The sequence below is a fragment of the Ranitomeya variabilis genome, chromosome 2, assembly GCF_051348905.1.
Source record: "Ranitomeya variabilis isolate aRanVar5 chromosome 2, aRanVar5.hap1, whole genome shotgun sequence".
In the NCBI taxonomy this organism is placed as follows: domain Eukaryota; kingdom Metazoa; phylum Chordata; class Amphibia; order Anura; family Dendrobatidae; genus Ranitomeya; species Ranitomeya variabilis.
The window spans coordinates 1,028,756,542-1,028,775,225 of NC_135233.1; the positions used below are offsets into that span (position 1 = coordinate 1,028,756,542).

At 47.4% G+C, this 18,684-nt stretch overlaps 1 protein-coding gene across 2 annotated transcripts in view; it reads right to left on the bottom strand.

Moving 5' to 3' along the window:
• The window catches only part of LOC143808569 (ribonuclease H1-like), a 37,179-nt gene extending 24,320 nt beyond the window's left edge, over positions 1-12,859 (bottom strand). Inside the window, exons 1-3 of one of the 2 annotated variants that reach the window (XM_077291380.1) lie at positions 12,746-12,859; positions 4,724-4,918; positions 3,510-3,631 (exon numbers count right to left, since the gene is read on the bottom strand). In XM_077291380.1, coding sequence (XP_077147495.1) covers positions 3,510-3,631; positions 4,724-4,857 — 256 coding nt within the window. In that variant the 5' untranslated portion in view covers positions 4,858-4,918; positions 12,746-12,859. Of the gene's footprint in view, positions 1-3,509; positions 3,632-4,723; positions 4,919-12,556 lie in introns of both variants that reach the window. The other variant, XM_077291381.1, reaches the window with a different exon arrangement.
• Between the last annotated feature and the right edge of the window lie 5,825 nt (positions 12,860-18,684).

Sequence of the window (18,684 nt, forward strand, 5' to 3'; positions counted from 1 at the left end):
ACCGCATAACTTAGACTTTGTTTGGGGATCTCCTTTCCACCCCTTTAGCCATAAGGCTCGACGAGCCGCGTTAGTCAGACCTGCCGATTTGGCCGCTAGCCGTATGGAATCAGCTGAGGAATCCGCTAAAAAGGCTGTAGCTCCTCTAATTAACGGCAAGGAAGAGATCAGTCTATCTCGGGAAAGGCCGCTCTTTAATCCTTCAACCAGACCAACATGGACCTGGCAGTGCATGTGGCTGATATAGCCGGCCTGAAGGCTCCAGTACAGGATTCCCATGCCCTCTTTAGGAGGGTATCGGCCTTCCGGTCAAGCGGGTCTTACAAGGAACCGGAATCTTCCACGGGTAATAAAGATTTTCTAGAAGTGGAGGCCACTGCTGCATCCACCTTCGGGGCTTTTAACCATATGGAGAAATCTTCATCGTTAAAGGGATAGCGTCTTTTTGATGAAGACGGTAATCCTCTTTGTCCCTGGCTTTCCCACTCCTTTTTAACTACATTCTTTATTGCTGGAATCACAGGAAAAGAAGGTTTTTTCTTCTCTGACAGGCCTGCAAACATCACGTCCTGTGGAGTTTTAGGGGTTTTTGTTTCCTCAATACCCATGGTGTTACAAACTGATCTTACTAAATTATCGATACTATCTGTGGGAAAGCATGTATCTCTCTCATCATCTGAGGAAATGATCTTTTGGGAACCATCCGAATCTTCAATATCAGAGGACTGTTCAGACCTAGGGGAATTATATTTTCTCCTACTCTCGGGAATTTTTTCTGAGCTTTGGAAGGCCCGCAATTCTTCTCTAATCATACTCCTAATATCTTCCGACCTTACTGAAGATTCCTCACGTAAGGTGGATTCGATGCAAGGTTGGCACAGTTTCTTTAAATAATTATCAGGGAGCGGCTGAGAGCATAACGCACATTGTATGTGTTTTGTTTTCCCCGTTCTTTTTGCCTAGGAAATATAGACAAAGAGGGGAAGTGTAATCAGCGTAAAAGGGCACAGACACACACTCACCCAGTGAGGTTGTTTTTTACAATACCGGCTGATGAGGAGGAGACGGAGGCACAGATGGAACTGACCGGCCCGACTTTTTTTCTCTGGCGCTTTTAGAAGAAGACCTGCGGCTGCTGCTTGTGCGGCTGACAGGTGTAATAGCGGTGACTTCGGATGAAGCCATCGCTGGGTCCTGTGGAGATGCCATGATGGACGCCGGAGGATCAGTGCCGGCGTCCTTTTCTAATGGGGGCCGCCATCTTGCTTCCTGCCGTACCCGGAAGTGACTGCTACATCCGGGTTGCGGCCATTCTGTATGCGCCTGCGCAGCCACCAGCATCAGCGCAGGCGCCGTCTCTCCTGAGTCACCCCGGAAGTTTGCGGTACTGCTTCCGGGGGATAATACACCGGACCCACGCTGCCTGCTGCCTGCGCACCATCCGAGATGGCGCCGCAGGATCACCTTACCCCAGCGTTTCGGTCCCTGCAGGTCGGCTGGGTGAATTTTCGTGAGCCAGGCGACTCCCCGGACCTGGCCTCACGGTACCCGCCAGCAGAGGGGGGAAGCTACCATAGGACCCCCGACGCTGCTTCCAGCTTCTGGAGCCCTTGCCGTCTCATAAAGGTAAACCGCGCAAGCGGCATCCAGGCTGGGTATCCTCTTCTCTCCACGCGTCTCCCGTAGGAACAGGAAACCAACTGTGGGAGCGAGGGGGACCGCCCCTTTTATCTCTCCATAGGGTTTCCTGTTCCTAGGGGCGGATCCCCTCTCTCAAGTGGGTGCTGTCGTGGCGAAGAGAAAAATCTGAATTCTTAGGGAAGCAGCAGGAATAAGACAAGAACAAAAACTGTCCACTTTTAATCTGTTGCCAGGACCTCTTTACAAAGCATTAATTAACACTTCTTACCTGACCTGTCTTCTGTACACAGATTATTTCTAGGTTCAATTTATTTTTATTAATTTTGAAAATACAAAAAAAAGACATAACATACAACCAAGTATATTATGATCAAATACATCACGCAGGACTTAACAAAACTTGTAATGATAACAATATTCATGCGGAAATATAAACAGGTCGCTCCATATTGTCGCTGCAAAAAAGAAACTACCTAAACGTTAATATCAGCAAGTGAAAAGTTATTTTGAAAATTCCAATAGAGGTTAGAAAGAGAAATAGGGAAAGAGAAGAGAAAATATAAAAACTTAAATTTTTTTTCCGGGAGAGTGGGAGGGAGAAGAGGGATGAAAAGTGTGGGGGGTAACAGGGAGAAGAGGTATGGAAAAAGGAGGGAGGGAAAGATGAGGGAAATGAGGTGACAATCTTGAGGTAAGCACACAGCAACAACTCAGAAACACATCACGAGAGAGCGACCCATCTATTGGAATAGTTTATGAAAATCCTCTGAGTCGCTCCACAGTCTCCTAAATCTATCACCGCGTCCAGAGCTTCCGGCTGCGAGTTCTTCCATCCTACAAACACTAACCATCTTAGGAAACCATTCCGACATTAGGGGAGTGTGGATTGTTTTCCAGTGTCTTGGAATCACTGACTGCACAGTTAAATAAAACCAGAGACTAGCTTTCCTTTGGGAACCAACTGAGGAGGGAAAAATAGAAAGAAGGGCAATCTAAGGGTATGTGCACACGTAGAAAGGTGCTCTGCGGATTTTTCCGCAGCAGATTTTAGAAATCCGCAGGTAAAAGGCACTGCGTTTTACCTGCGGATTTACCGTGTTTTTTAATGCGGATTTTGTGTGGATTCCACCTGCGGATTCCTATTATGTAGCAGGTGTAAATCGCAGCGGAATCCGCACAAAGAATTGACATGCTGTGGAATGTAACCCGCAGCGTTTCCGCGCGTTTTTTTCTGCAGCATGTGCACTGCGGATTGCGGTTTCCATAGGTTTACATTGTACTGTAAACGCAAGGAAAGCTGCTGCGGACCCGCAGCTGCAGATCCACAGCAAAATCCGCAACATGTGCACATAGCCTTAGGACTGGACTCCAAACTCCTTCCCGTAACCAAAGAGTACTTGAAAAAACCTTTTCCCAGAATGGCTTGAATCTACTGCAATCCCACTATATATTTATCATATTACCTCTATCTCTTCCACATCGCCAACATGTGAACAGATGGAAAGAGAGCATGCAATTTTGAGGGATAACAATACCATCTTGTAATAATTTTATAGTTTTTTTTTCCTGGGCAGGACAAGTGATTGATAATTTATATGTAAATACTAGAAATCCTTCCTCCCACTCCGACTGAGATAAAGATTCCCCAAGACCCCGTTCCTATTTCCCCCCCGCATCCCCACAGATTATTTCTATGCAGCTCAGAGCCACATTTTAAAGTAAACTGATAGTCAATGTAATCTGGGGCATACACTGCCGGAAACACATGTAATGATAGGGACTCGAAAGTCTATAACCAAAAAACTAAACATACTGGTGAAGAAAAAGAAGAAGAGACAATATCCAAAGTATCACAGACTTTTTCTCACTTTCTGTAAGACTTGAGGAAACTTTTGGGTTATCCCCTACAAATTTCCAGGCCTCTTCCTCTGAAGCAAACTTCTTGTACCTTGCTGCTGGAAACCGATCTACTTGTTCTTTACATTCTGCCCTACAGGTGGGAGAAAAAAAAACAAAACAAAAAAAAAACACAGTTGCACAATTTTGCACATTAACATCAGTATAGTGCAGCGATTATTAACACTTTTATGACTGAGCCAAATGTATACCAGCACGTACGCCTGGTGCGTCTATACCCATACACTGAGGGGGAGAATCTGCAGCTGCACATCCCTCCTCCTAGATCTACTATTTACCAAGTTGCTCAAGACAGATTTAAGGGGGCTGATCTTTTTTAGGGAAATATTAGTCCCCAGTTGCTGTTTGGTATAAAACAAAAGCCGAGCTATACCCCCGGGTACATCACCCTGCTCCCAGTGTCTGCGGCATGGACGTCATGTTGATAACGCTGCAGCCAATCAATGAGCTCAGTGGATCTGCCCATGAGTGCCCTTCTCAGAGGCACTGAGATCACAGATCGACTGCCACACTAGTGATATGGTGTCAGCGCCGCAGCTAATGACCAACACCGGCAGCAAGAGCAGAGACTGATCAATGGACCCGGGGACGGTAAGTGTAGCACGGTTTGTTTTATACCAAACAGTGCCCGGGAGACTGAGAGTTCCTGTAAGGTGACAACTCCGTTAACAGCGGCTGAGGAAGGAAGTTTCTACACCTGCATATAGTAGAGAGCAGGCGGCTTCTGGCTGATGACGCCTGATGGCTGCACATCTTACGGCGGTGATGTCAATTTCCCCATGGAAATTATATTACAAGGCTCTCTATATATTTACATATTCATACTCTACCAGTAGGTTCACTTTAAGGTCGTGATCACATTATCACATTTTTTGGTGCAATTTTCCAATAACATAGCCATGTTTCAGGAAAATGGCAGCAAGACAACACATTGTGTGAAAATGCCATAAACGTTGTAGCCAGAAACAGCCAAGTAGCACAGAAGCCGGGCTCACATCATGTTAGCATTGTCCATGAGTAACGATTTCACGGCAGGGACAGATCCATCCCATGACGGATACCAGCAACGCCTAGTAGACCCCACTGGCTTGTAATGGGGTCCACCAGGCATCTGTCACTCCATTGTATTAGATAGCCCGGGGAGCAGTGTGGGTTATTTTCTTACCAGGTCTTGTAGACTCCGGGACTGCGTCCTTTCCGCACAGCATAAAACATTCTGGCGACTGAACTCTGGGCACGAGATAATGCCGTACACAGCAGATGAGCTGAAGATAAGATGCCTGTCGAGATCTTGAACATGTCCTATTGAAGAGGCTATGCTCTACCAGCCGCGATAGGGGGCACACGAACACCGCACATCCTGCAGAGCAAAGGCAATCATCATCACATGTTCACTATACAGTCTCCGTGTATGATACTGAAAGGGGGATTCTGGAAACAAGAAGCGATTACCCACCCATAAGACAGGCAGGTTCTAGAACAGTGGTGGTCTGGCCACTGAGACCCCCACTGATCGTAAGAATGGGGCACTATTGTACACGTTAATCTGCCACTCCATTCTCTATGGGTCTTCCGGGGATCACTGAGCAATGTTTGGCAGTTCCCTTCATGAATGGGTGGTGGGCCAACATAGGTACTTCGGCTTTATTCGGATGGAAGACAAAAATGCCCAATGCTGGCGATTGGTGGGATCAAAGTGATCATCTATCCCGAGAAATTTTTTTAATTATACCAGTATGTGAGTAAAGGCACAATAGTAGTGTCAACTTAAAAGTGGCAGTATACATTCAAGGAGGCCAAACCCTGGCCATTGGCCAAAAATGTAACATGAACTGGGGTAGCGTAAAGGGCACAGCTGCCGGCTGAATACTCGACTGGTCGACAGCTGCCTCTCAATACAAAAGGAAAGCTCAGCTTCTCCATATAGCGACATATTAAACATGATAACCTCAGCACCATGTGGGCTGTGCGATCCTACAGTAGATAGGAGGTCATGGCCGACCATCTACTGCTATTCTCCGAGTCACTGACCGCTTCATCATCCTTCACTTCTCCGTAGGTGGCGCCGCCTTCCTGCACTTGATTGACATTGGATACAGAGTCTCTGCTGTGACATGTCATCTTTACCTCTGGCTAAATTTTGCGCAAGTTGGGCATTCACTGGCCGAAAAGCAGAATACACTACCGCGAGTTGCCCAAATGCTTAATTTCATGATGCACATGCACCGCCCCCCCCCCCCCAAAAAAAAGAGCAGCACATGCGCAAGATGTCAGCCGTGGCAGAAGCGACGTCACACAGACTCTGGGCCGATTCATTAAGACAGGCGTTCTGTATGCCAGGGGATAATTCCAAGGCAGTAAAATATCTAGAAGGTCATCTCTCACTTCTAAGCCAAAATACGAAATATACTCAAAGAGCATTCCGGCAGTAATTTGCACCACTCTTGAAAAGTAAATTATAATTTGTCAGCCCTGTTCCCTTCCCGCTGAGCTCAGACAAAAGAAAAAAAAAAAGGTCAATTCATTATTGAATATTAGCCTGGTTTTTTTTTTGTTTTTGGTGTTTATTTGCATGCAATTCCCTCCTTTTTGCAAATCTATTTTATGTGTTTTCACCTTTTTTGATCGCCATTATAGGCAGAGTTTGGGGGGGTCTCCAGATCCTTTCCTCTGATTCAATTGCCACTTATTAAATAGTCACTCTCACAGTTTACTAACTCTCCTATGTATGAAGACGGGAATGCTCTCGACTTGGTCTTCTCCTGGCTCTGCTCACTGCATGACTCTACCGACTCCCCTCTCCCATTCTCTGACCACAACCTTCTTTCCTTCTCTGTCAAGAACGGTCTAATCACTAGGGACACCCACTTTTATAGTAATACACGTGTCATCAATACCCAGCCGCTTATGGACAATCTCCACTCATCTTTAGCTCCCATCTCCTCCGACTCCTGTCCAGACTTTGCAATGTATTATTGTAGTGTGACAATGCTGAGCGCCCTGGATAAAGCAGCTCCTGCTACATGCAGAAAGAGCCGACACAGGCGATGGCAACCCTGGCACATGATGCAAATACGTTTTCTTCAGCGTTGCTCTAGGTGCGCTGAAGGTCAATGGAGATAATCCGTTTTAGCACAGGATTTCACCCACTATAAGTTCATACTCAAAACTTATAACTCTGCCCGTCATCTGGCCAAACATTCCTACTTCACCACCCACGTCACTTTATTAGTTAACAATCCAAAGACTTTTTAAAACCCTAAACTCCCTCCTGAGCCCTAAAGCACAGGCCCCCCATCACTAACCTCAGCAGTGAGGATCTGGCAACTCATTTCCTAGAAAAAAAAAATAACCACATCCATCAAGACATTTCTGCCCAATCTCCTCAGAGACTGGATCCCCTTCCCTGTAGCACTTCAAGCTCACTTGCCATCTTTGAGCCTGTTACAGAAGAAGTTACCTGGCTCTTTACTTCTTCTCATGTCTACAATCTGCAACAGTGACCCTATTCCCTCACATCTCCTGCAGTGACTCTCACCAGTTGTCACCACTTACCTGACTAAAATTTTTAACTTCTCTTTTTCTTCTGGTATCTTTCCCCTTTCACTCAAACATGGCAGAATACACCCATTACTTAAATATCCCTAGACCAGAACTGCACTGCTAACTACAGACCTGTCTCTAATCTTCCCTTCAACTCTAACCCCCGGGAACCCTTGGTCCACTCCAGTCTAATCCGCCATCTCTCAGGTAATTCTCTTTTTGACCCTCTGCAATCCGGTTTCCGCTCTTTACACTCCACTGAAACTGCCCTCACTAAATCTAATGGCACTACTCCATGATAATTCTCCTGGATCTCTGCAGCATTCAACACTGTGGATCATCAGCTCCTCCTCACTATGCTACACTCCATCGGCCTCAAGGACACCGTTCTCTCCTGGTTCTCCTCCTATCTCTCTGTCCGCTCCTTCACTGACTCCTTTGCTGGCTCTTACTCTTCTCCTCAACCCCTTACTATTGGGGTTCCACAGGGTTCAGCCCTAGGCCCCCTCTTTTTCTCTCTATACACCACCTATTGGACAATCAGCAGATTGGGGATCCAGTACCATCTCTATACTGACAACACCTAATTATACACTTCTTCCCCTGACATCACCCCCACCCTAATGACAAATAATCATTGGTATTTTATCATCTGCCTCTAACATCATGTCCTTCATCTGAAGCAGAATCTCTCAAAAACTGAACTTCTTGTGTTTCCTCCCTCTACTAAGCCAACCCTACCTGACACTGAAATTACCAATGAGGGTTCAACTATAACTCCAAAGCAGCATGCCCGCTGTCTTATATTTAACGCAGAACTTTCCTTCATTCCCTACATCCGATCACTCACTCACAGATGTCGCCTGCATCTTAAAAACATCTCCAGAATCTGACCTTTTCTCACCTTCGAAACTGCTAAAACTCTCACCGTCGCTTATTCATTCCCATCTGGACTACTGCAACTCTTTACTAATCGGTCTCCCTCTAACCAAACTCTCTCCTCTCCAATCCATCCTGATTGCAGAATTCAGAGTCGTAGGCTTGTTCAACCGCTTCCCCGATGCCTCCACCTTCCGCCAGTCATTACATTGGTTGCTCATTCACTGCAGAATATAAACTCATATCTGTCACCCACAAAGCCCTCCACACTTCTGCACCACCCTATATCTCCTCCCTCATCTGTCCATCGCCCCACTCGTGCCTCTGTTCTGCAACTGACCCAACACTAACATCCTCCATAATCCGAACCTCTCACCTCCGTCTCCAAAACTTCTCTTGTGCTGTGCCAGTTTTCTGGAATGCACTACCCCAGATGATCCGACTAAGGCCGGGGCCACACTGGAGACTAAAAGGGAACATGTCACCCCCAAAATTGAAGGTGAGCTAAGCCCACCGGCATCAGGGGCTTATCTACAGCATTCTGGAATGTAGATAAGCCCCCGATGTAACCTGAAAGAGGAGAAAAAGAGGTTATTATATTATACTCACCTGGGCGGGCAGTCCGGTCCGATGGGTGTCTTCTTATGATGACGTCCTCTTCTTGTATTCACGCTGCGGCTCCGGCGCAGGCGTACTTTGTCTGCCCTGTTGAGGGCAGAGCAAAGTACTGCAGTGCGCAGGTGTCGGGCCTCTCTGACCTTTCCCGGCGCCTGTGCACTGCAGTACTTTGCTCTGCCCTCAACAGGGCAGACAAAGTACGCCAGCGCTGGAGCGTGAAGAAAAGTTAAGGACGTCATTGTAAGAAGATGGGAGGCCCCGGACCGGACCGCGACGCCCATCGGACCGGGACCGCCCCTGGGTGAGTATAATCTAACCTCTTTTTCTCATCTTTCAGGATACATTGGAGGCTTATCTACAGCATTACAGAATGATGTAGATAAGCCCCTGATGCCAGTGGGCTTAGCTGAACTTCCATTTTGGGGGTGACAGGTTCCCTTTAAACAGATGAGTGGAATACGATTTAAAAAAAATAAAAAAATATCGCATTGCACTCGAACCAATGTTAATCTATGGGCCAGCTCCCAGCAGACGATTTTTTTGTCGGCCGTTTTCCTCGGGCTGAGAAAATAGCAGCATGCTGCGATTGTCACCGATTGTCGGATAGGACTCGCCAATGCAAGTCTATGGGTGCATCCTCGCATTCCAATCGGATGACAGACGGATCAATGTTCAGGAAACATTTGTGCGATTCTCGTCTGTCTAAAACGGACCGATTTTTTCTACGTTGTGTGTGACTCCAACCTAATACCTAACGCCCACAATTTTAAGTGTGCTTTAATCAATCGCCTCAACTCGCTGACCTAACTCTCCCGTTCCCTCCTCCTAAATATTATTCAGAATCTGCTCCCTCCCATTCATCCGTTTCCACACCCTCCATCCACATGATAACTGTACTGGATTATGCAGCTTTATATAAAAATCCCTATGTATTAGAATTGCTGGACCTGAAATAACAAGCACTCTTCACCTATTGTGTCCCCCTATTTCCTTGCAGATTGTAAGCTTGCGAGCAGGACCCTCAGGCTGTGTGCACACGTTGCGTTTGATTCGCTTTTTTTGCTATAAAAACGCATAAAAAAATGCATACATTATGCATTCCATCATTTAGAATGCATTCTGCAATTTTTGTGCACATGATGCGTTTTTTTTCCGCGAAAAAAACGCATCGCGGTAAAAAACGCAGCATGTTCATTAGTTTTGCGGATTTTTCGCGTTTTTCCCGCTATTTAATGCATTGGGAAGCTCCGGAGAAAAAAAACGCGTCAAAACGCGCAAAAAACGCATGCGGATTTCTGGCAGAAAATGTCCGGTTTCGGGCAGGAAATTTCTGCAAGAAATCCTGAACATGTGCACATAGCCTCACTCCTAATGAGCTGTCCTACCTTGTACTGAATTTACTGTCTGTATATGTCACAGCTTAATTGTAAAGCGCTGCAGAATAGGTTTGCTCTATACAAATAAAAATTATTATATTTACGCCAGTTAATTTGCAGAAAATTGTGCCGTTTTGCACTAAAAATCTGCAATTATAAACAAAAATAAAAGATGATTTTTTTTGTTACATAAAACGTGAACCTTTTTGAAAAATTTGGCACAAAAGCCAGCAACGAACACAAGACAGAAGGAAAAAAAAAAAAGTTGATATGTAGCCCCAACATTAAAGGGCTATTGGGTCCTAGAAGAAAAGTCTGCAGTCACTGTGAGCAATGTGCACACTGGCACAACTCCCGTGCGAGTAGGCGGTCAGGTGACCACAGATGCAACCGCAACTATGACTATTGCATCCATAGCAACCACGTGATCGCCCACTCACAGAGGATTGTGTGCACGGTCACCATTGTGTAGTCGCTTAGGGACCCCGATTAGTTGCAATTTATTGAACCCACTTTTTTTTATTGTTTTGTGTTATTTGCTGACTTTTTGTGCCAAATTCTTCAAAATGATGGAAACGGTTCACGAACTTGGAATAAATTTGGATAAAAAAAAAAAATCTTCGTCTTTAACAACAGTTGCTAGGAGCCAGAAGAGGAGACAGCCAGTAGCCAGGAGGGGCTTGGAGGGGGCAACCAGTAGGAGCTTGGAGGGGGCAGCCAGTAGCCAGGAGGGGCTTGGAGGGGGCAGCCAGGAGGGGCTTGGAGGGGGCAGCCAGGAGGGGCTTGGAGGGGGCAGCCAGGAGGGGCTTGGAGGGGGCAGCCAGGAGGGGCTTGGAGGGGGCAGCCAGAAGGGGCTTGGAGGGGGCAGCCAGAAGGGGCTTGGAGGGGGCAGCCAGAAGGGGCTTGGAGGGGGCAGCCAGGAGGGGCTTGGAGGGGGCAGCCAGTAGCCAGGAGGGGCTTGGAGGGGGCAGCCAGGAGGGACTTGGAGGGGGCAGCCAGTAGCAAGGAGGTGCTTGGAGGGGGCAGCCAGTAGACAGGAGGGGCTTGGAGGGGGCAACCAGTAGCCAGGAGGGGCTTGGAGGGGGCAACCAGTAGCCAGGAGGGGATTGGAGGGGGCAGCCAGTAGCCAGGAGGGGGATTGGAGGGGGCAGCCAGTAGCCAGGAGGGGGATTGGAGGGGGCAGCCAGTAGCCAGGAGGGGGATTGGAGGGGGCAGCCAGTAGCCAGGAGGGGATTGGAGGGGGCAGCCAGGAGGGGCTTGGAGGGGGCAGCCAGTAGCCAGGAGGGGCTTAGAGGGGGCAGCCAGGAGGGGCTTGGAGGGGGCAGCCAGTAACCAGGAGGAGGCAGCCAGTAGCAGCTAGGAGGGGGCAGCCAGTAGCCAGGAGGGGGCAGCCAGTAGCCAGGAGGGGCTTGGAGGGGGGAGCCAGGAGGGGATTGGAGGGGGCAGCCAGTAGCCAGGAGGGGTCAGACAGTAGCAGCTAGGAGTGGGCAGCCAGTAGGGGCAGCCAGTAGCCAGGAGGGGGCAGCCAGTCGGAGCTAGGAGGGGGCAGCCAGTAGCCAGGACAGGCTATGAGGGGGCAGCCCGTAGCCAGGAGGGGGAAGCCAGTAGGAGCTAGGAGGGGGCAGCCAGTAGCCTGGAGGGGGCAGCCAGTAGGGGCTAGGAGGGGGCAGCTAGTAGGCAGGAGGGGGCAGCCAGTAGCAGCTAGGAGTGGGCAGCTAGTAGGCAGGAGGGGGCAGCCAGTAGCAGCTAGGAGTGGGCAGCTAGTAGGCAGGAGGGGGCAGCCAGTAGCAGCTAGGAGGGGGCAGCCCGTAGCCAGGAGGGGCTTGGAGGGGGCAGCCAGTAGCCAGGAGGGGCTTGGAGGGGGCAGCCAGTAGCCAGGAGGGGCTTGGAGGGGGCAGCTAGTAGCCAGAAGGGGCTTGGAGGGGGGAGCCAGGAGGGGCTTGGAGGGGGGAGCCAGTAGCAGCTAGGAGGGGGCAGCCAGTAGGAGCTAGGAGGGGGCAGCCAGTAGGAGCTAGGAGGGGGCAGCCAGTAGGAGCTAGGAGGGGGCAGCCAGTAGGAGCTAGGAGGGGGCAGCCAGTAGGAGCTAGGAGGGGGCAGCCAGTAGGAGCTAGGAGGGGGCAGCCAGTAGTCAGGACGGGCTAGGAGGGGGCAGCCAGTAGGAGCTACGAGGGGCTTGGAGGGGGCAGCGAGGAGGGGCTTGGAGGGGGCAGCCAGTAGCCAAGAGGGGGCAGCCAGTAGGGGCTAGGAGTAGGCAGCTAGTAGGCAGGAGGGGGCAGCCCGTAGCCAAGAGGGGCTAGGAGGGGGCAGCCAGGAGAATGGATTTTTTTCTTAACCTTTTGATGGCCTTTTATAGATCAACATGGCAGCTGACGGCTCCCACTTTGCTGAATACGTGCACAAACAATTTACAACAAAATCCGCACTGTGGCCGTGTGTAATCCATTAATAATTCAGTCCCACGTGACTCCATCAATCTGTAATGCAGAGCGACCACCACCGTGTGTGACCCCGGAGCCATCACTGCCGAGCTGATACAATGTGCACAGACCCCTCCGCCATAGCGCGGCCTTATGTGCACTGACCTGCAGGGTACAGCTGGAAACTACAAGCCCCATCAGACACTAACAGGAGCATGCTGGGAGTTGTAGTTTCACAAGCCCTCGGGGGGGGGGGGGGGCAAACCGCACAGCACGCTCTAGGGCTGGGCCGCCAGCATTAGCGGTGTCTGCAGAGCCCCGTCCCGGTGTGAGCCGCTGCTCTCCCGCACTAACCTCCCCTGTGCTCCTCCTCGGCCGCTTCCTGATTGGCCGCCAGTAGCGGAGGTCAGCTGACCCGATAACAGCCAGTGCGAGCACGCGGACTACGGAAAGAGAAGAGAGTCATATCAGTGGCAGAGCGCGTGTAGTAATACATGTACATGGCTCCTGTACACACTCACATGTACCTGTATGCATTATAGTCGGTCTGGAAGCGATCTGTGTATGAGATCCAGTGCACAGTCCGGGGAGAGGAGCGATCTGCTGGATCCTACAATCAGGCAGATTCACCGGAGCATCAACAGTTACTTTTGTTTGCTGTTATTGAAAAGATAACTTCCACTATAAATCTCGCCATTCACTAACCGCAGAGATCTTAAAAAACCCCACAAAACTATAAGGAAATGTTACACAGCGCAGATTAGATCATTGGGTGACGCCTCATTAACCCCTTGGGATTTTCCGTTATTTTCATTTTTCGCTCCCTTCTTCCCAGAGCCGTAACTTTATTTTCCTGTCACTGTGGCCATGTGAGGCCTTGTTTTTTTGGTTTTTTTTGCAGGACGAGTTGTACTTTTGAACAACACTGTTGGTTTTGCCATATAATGTACTGGGAAAAAAATTTCAAGTGCAGCAAAATTGCAAAATAAAAAAAAAGTGCAATTCCACATTTTTTTGACCATGTTCACTAAATGTTAAAACAGCAAGAGAGAAAAGACTAGACTGATAATGGTACGCACATCCACAAAGAAGAAAACTGGAAAACCCTTTATTAGGCTGTGTGCACACATTGCAGATTTGGGTGTAGAATTTTCTGCACAAAATCCGCATCTCCTGGCAGAGAACGCAGGTGCAGATTTGATGTGTTTTTATGTGTATTTTGTGCATTTTTGTTGCGTATTTTGTGCAGATTTCATGCATTTTTTACCCCTGCGGATTTCTATAATGGAAGGGTGCAGAAATGCTTCAGTTAAGCACAAAGACGTGACACGCTACTTCTTTCAATCCGCTGTGTTTTCAGTGTGGAATTTTCCGCACCATTAGCACAGCATTTTTTTTCCTATTGATTTACATTGTACTGTAAATCACTTTGCGGATCTGCAGCATTTCTACGCGGAAAAAAATGCTGCGGATCCTCAGTAAATCCGCAATGTGTGCACATACCCTAAGGCTAGGTTCACATTGCGTTAGGGCAATCCGTTTAGCGCTAGCAGATTGCGCGAACGCAATGTATTTGTAGGGGTCGCGTTTAGGGGTCGGGGATCTGCGAGAGCGGGGAACGGACCTCGGGCGCGCCGCGGACGCTGCAAGCAGCGTCCGAGGCGCGCCACAAAAGAACGGCACATCGCCAGCGTGAGCCGAAAAAGGCAGAAACAACATTCCTGTCAATGGGTGCGCTAACGGACCCCTTGCACGGCGTTAATTGCGACATTTTTGCCGTGCAACGCTGTCCGTTAGCGATCACCCAATAACGCAATGTGAACCCAGCCTTACACCTCAAACAACACAAGATTAAAAACATATAAAACACATATAATGACAAAATACCAAACCCCCAATTCTGTAGGTCATGAAAATCCACCATGAGACAATTTATGTGAGCTGGCTAATGAGAGAGCACATTTGGGATGTAGCGACTCTATGACCAGCATGTATAGCAACAGCCCCAGGATCTCTGTATAAATGCCGTACTGCAGTGCACATGGACCACAACGTAGCCATCATGGGGTTGTGTCTAATGAACACGTAAACACATAGGATTTGCATACATCAAATATCAGGCATACATCATATATTATGTCCAATGATAAAAAGACATGCAGTAAATCATAGGCTATATATACAAAAAAAGACTTCCATCACATATAGAAGCGGAAGTTAATGAATCCCCACATGTAATTTCCCATATGGAATATGCCTAATGGGGATAAAGGAACCAGAGACCTGAGTTATCTCACTACCTGAAAAAGCAGAGAACAAAGATAAATATACAACCTGATAGCTAGAGACCAGGTGAGCAAAAGAGTAAGGCTACCATCACACTAGCAGTATTTGGTCAGTATTTTACATCAGTATTTGTAAGCCAAAACCAGCAGCAGAACAATCATAGGAAAAGTATAATAGAAACACATCACCAGGTCTGTATTTATCACCCTCTCCTGGTTTTGGCTTACAGTAAAATACTGACCAAATACTATGCTAATGCTAGTGTGACAGCAGCCTTATGGGAAGGCTCAGTAGCCCAGAGGTATGCAGGCAGTAATAGCCATACCCAAGGTACCTGCTCAAAGAGGCTCATGTGGAAGGGAAGGTATCTAAATAAAGTCCCAGTGGACCAGAGGGGGTGACGTATGGACCCCACGCGTATCGCCGCCAAATGCGGCTTCGTCAGGGGAAGCAGGTTCAAGGTGAAAAGTATTGGTTTAAATAGAACATTAATCAGAAGCAAAAGGTCATACCGGTGTGGTATATTGGTGTGGCGGCCAGGATCTGTCGGCTGTGTAAGCAGAACCAGAGGGCAAGCGCGGGGTCTGTCCGTAATCGGAAGTGACCATAGGGGTATACTGCACGCATGCGCAGAGCAATCGCAAAAAATGTGTTGGTAAACGCGCATGCGCCGGCACCAACAAGCATAAAAAACATGTATAGGTGCGCAAGCGCTGACCCTGCAAGAGAAAGGGGAGGGGGAGTTGCAAATGGATTAAGGAGCCGTATGAGTCCAATAGAAAGCCTCAGAAATGGGCATCTGTGTGGAGAGGTATATTCATAACCAACTATCAGGAATAAGATGGTATGGCTCTATTAATGGATATGGCAAGAGTAGCCTTTGACCCTTTCTGCAGTGAAAGTAGTCATATGCAGTCCATATCAATAAAGGTAAAGGACAAACTCACTGTCCGATGTTTTATTTCTAAGGGCCTAATATTTGGGGAAGTATAGAAAAAATCTTAGAAATGACTATATCTGATCCCCAAAACTAGGCTTTCACAATGGACTGTGAACATGTCCACAGCCCATCCGTAACCATATATAATAAGAAAAAAAATAGACATAATATATGATATATGCCTGATATTTGATGTATGCAAATCCTATGTGTTTACGTGTTCATTAGACACAACCCCATGATGGCTACGTTGTGGTCCATGTGCACTGCAGTACGGCATTTATACAGAGATCCTGGGGCTGTTGCTATACATGCTGGTCATAGAGTCGCTACATCCCAAATGTGCTCTCTCATTAGCCAGCTCACATAAATTGTCTCATGGTGGATTTTCATGAGCTACAGAATTGGGGGTTTGGTATTTTGTCATTATATGTGTTTTGAATGTTTTTAATCTTGTGTTGTTTGAGGTGTAATAAAGTTGTTTTTCTATTTTTCTTATTTGTGGATGTGCATACCATTATTAGGCTACTTTCACACTAGCGTCGTGCACTGCACGTCGCTATGCGACGTTGCAGCGTACCGACGCATAGTGTGGAAGCGCCGCACAACGGTGGCAGCGGATGCTGTTTTACATCGCATCCACAGTCCCATTGTGATGTGCGGGGAGGCGGGGGCAGAGTTCCGGCCGCACATGCGCGGTCGGAAAAGACGCTATCGACGCACAAAAAAACGTTACATGTAACTTTTTTTGTGCCGACGGTCCGACGCAACCGTCGCACGACGGTTGCGACGTGTGGCAATGCGTCGCTAATTCAAGTCTATGGAGAAAAAACGCATCCTGCAAGCAATTTTGCAGGATGCGTTTTTTCTACAGAACGACGCGTAGCGACTTGCAGTGCACGACGCTAGTGTGAAAGTAGCCTTAGTCTAGTCTTTTCTCTCTGGATGTGCCATATTCATATACAGACTAGGTTTTGCACCCCTTCAGATATATTCAGATGCTTGGATATTATTGATAGTAGTGTGCCTTCCGTCATTTTTTCTAGCGCTAAATGCAAAAACTGACCTGTCACTGATTCCCCAGGTCATTATGAGTTCGCAGACACCAAACATGTCTAGGTTCTTTTTCATTTACGTGGTGGAAAAAAAAATCCATAATTTGTAAAAATGGGGCCATTTTCCGAGACCCATAGCGTCTCGTTTTTTGTGATCTGGGACTGAGTGATGGTTTATTTCCTGTGCACAGATCTGACGTTTCTATCAATACAATTTTTGGGTAGATACAATGTTTTGGTCCTCCGTTATTACAATGTTGCGGCAACCAAAAAAAACGTAGTTCTGATGTTTTGATTTTTTTTCTCGCTACGCCGTTTACAGATCAGATTAATTCTTTTTATATATTGATAGATCGGGCGATTCTGAACTCGGCAATGCCAAATATGTGTATTTTTTATTTTATTAAAAATTGTTTTATTTTGACTGGGGCAAAAGGGGGATGATTTGAACATTTATTTGAAAAAACATTTTATTTTACACATTTTCCTTGCTTCAATAGTCTCTTTAGGAGACTTGAAGCTGCAATCTACTGATCGCTTGTGCTACACATTGTGCTTCAGCCCTGTTATGTGTAGCAGAAATTCTCATCTGCTATGAACGTTGGCCACAGGGCGGCGCTCATAGCAGATCGGCAATGACAAGAATGGAGGTCTCCTGAAGACCCCCAGTTGTCCTGCTAACCCATCATTGCTCCGCGATCATGTGACAGGGGCGCCAATAGGTGGGGTTAGTGACGCTCTTCCAGAGCATGCATGTTGAATGCCGCTGTCCGAGATTGATAGCGGCACTCAACATGTTGATTGAAGCTGATCAGATCAGCTGTCATGGGCCTGAAAAGATGCGGGCTCAGCGCCGGAGCCCGCTTCAAAGAGTGGGATGCGACCTATGACATATGGGTACGTCAGAGGTTGTAAAGTGGTTAAAAAACTAATAGGTTATTCACATCATAGATATTTATGGCCCGCAAGCCACAAGGGAAGAGGGAAAATCAGAGACCTTATCCCGAGTCCATCAGATAAGTCACCAAATACTCATTGTGGGAATGTAGTCTAAAAGATTAACTTCTTGATGCAAATGGACATAATTGTACATCCGTGCTGGAATCCCCATATGTAGAGACATGGGAGATGCTGGCTGTGTTATACAGTCGGCATATGCAAGTATCAGTGGCAGCCAGAGGTTGCACCAATTGATGTTGGTTAAAGGGGTATTCCCATCTCCAAGATCCTCTCCCAATATGTAGTAGGTGTAATAATAATAATATTTACAAATATCTCCAATTAGAAATGCAGTATAGTTTTTCTGATTAGCTATGTGCAGGGCATTGCAGTAGCTTAGATATCTGTGGTTATGATCACTAACAAGATGTACTTCAGAAACCATTATTTCTCCTATATGCTGCAATACTGTAATATTATTGTGTATAGAACAAAGGATCACAAATTCATGTCCCTAATGGGAAGTAAAAGAAAAAGTTTTGAAAGCTATTTATAAGAAATATACATATAATCGCCTCATTTGCCCAGTATTAAAATAAATAACCGTACTTGGTATCACTGTGTCTGTAAAAGTCCAATCTAAATATTAGGCAATTAATCTGTACAGTAAACCCTGGAAAGAGAAAAAAAATTGCTGGTTTCTGGTCGCTACACATCTCATATAAACTACAGTAAAAACAAATTGTCGCTTTACCCCACAATGGTGCGAGGAATAACGCCAACCCGCCACAAAAATAAGTCCTTGGCCTGCTCCATTACCAGAACACAGTCCTCAGAAATAGCTAGATATTGTGTGTTCTGGCCCCTGTTCTGTGGCCCCGGCAGGGCTTACGTCCGAACCCCCAGCAAAATGGGCTTAAAGGGAACCTGTCACCTGAATTTGACGGGACTGGTTTTGGGTCATATGGGCGGGGTTTTCAGGTGTTTGATCCACCCTTTCCTTACCCGCTGGCTGCATGCTGGCTGCAATATTGGATTGAAGTTCATTCTCTGTCCTCCGGAGTACACGCCTG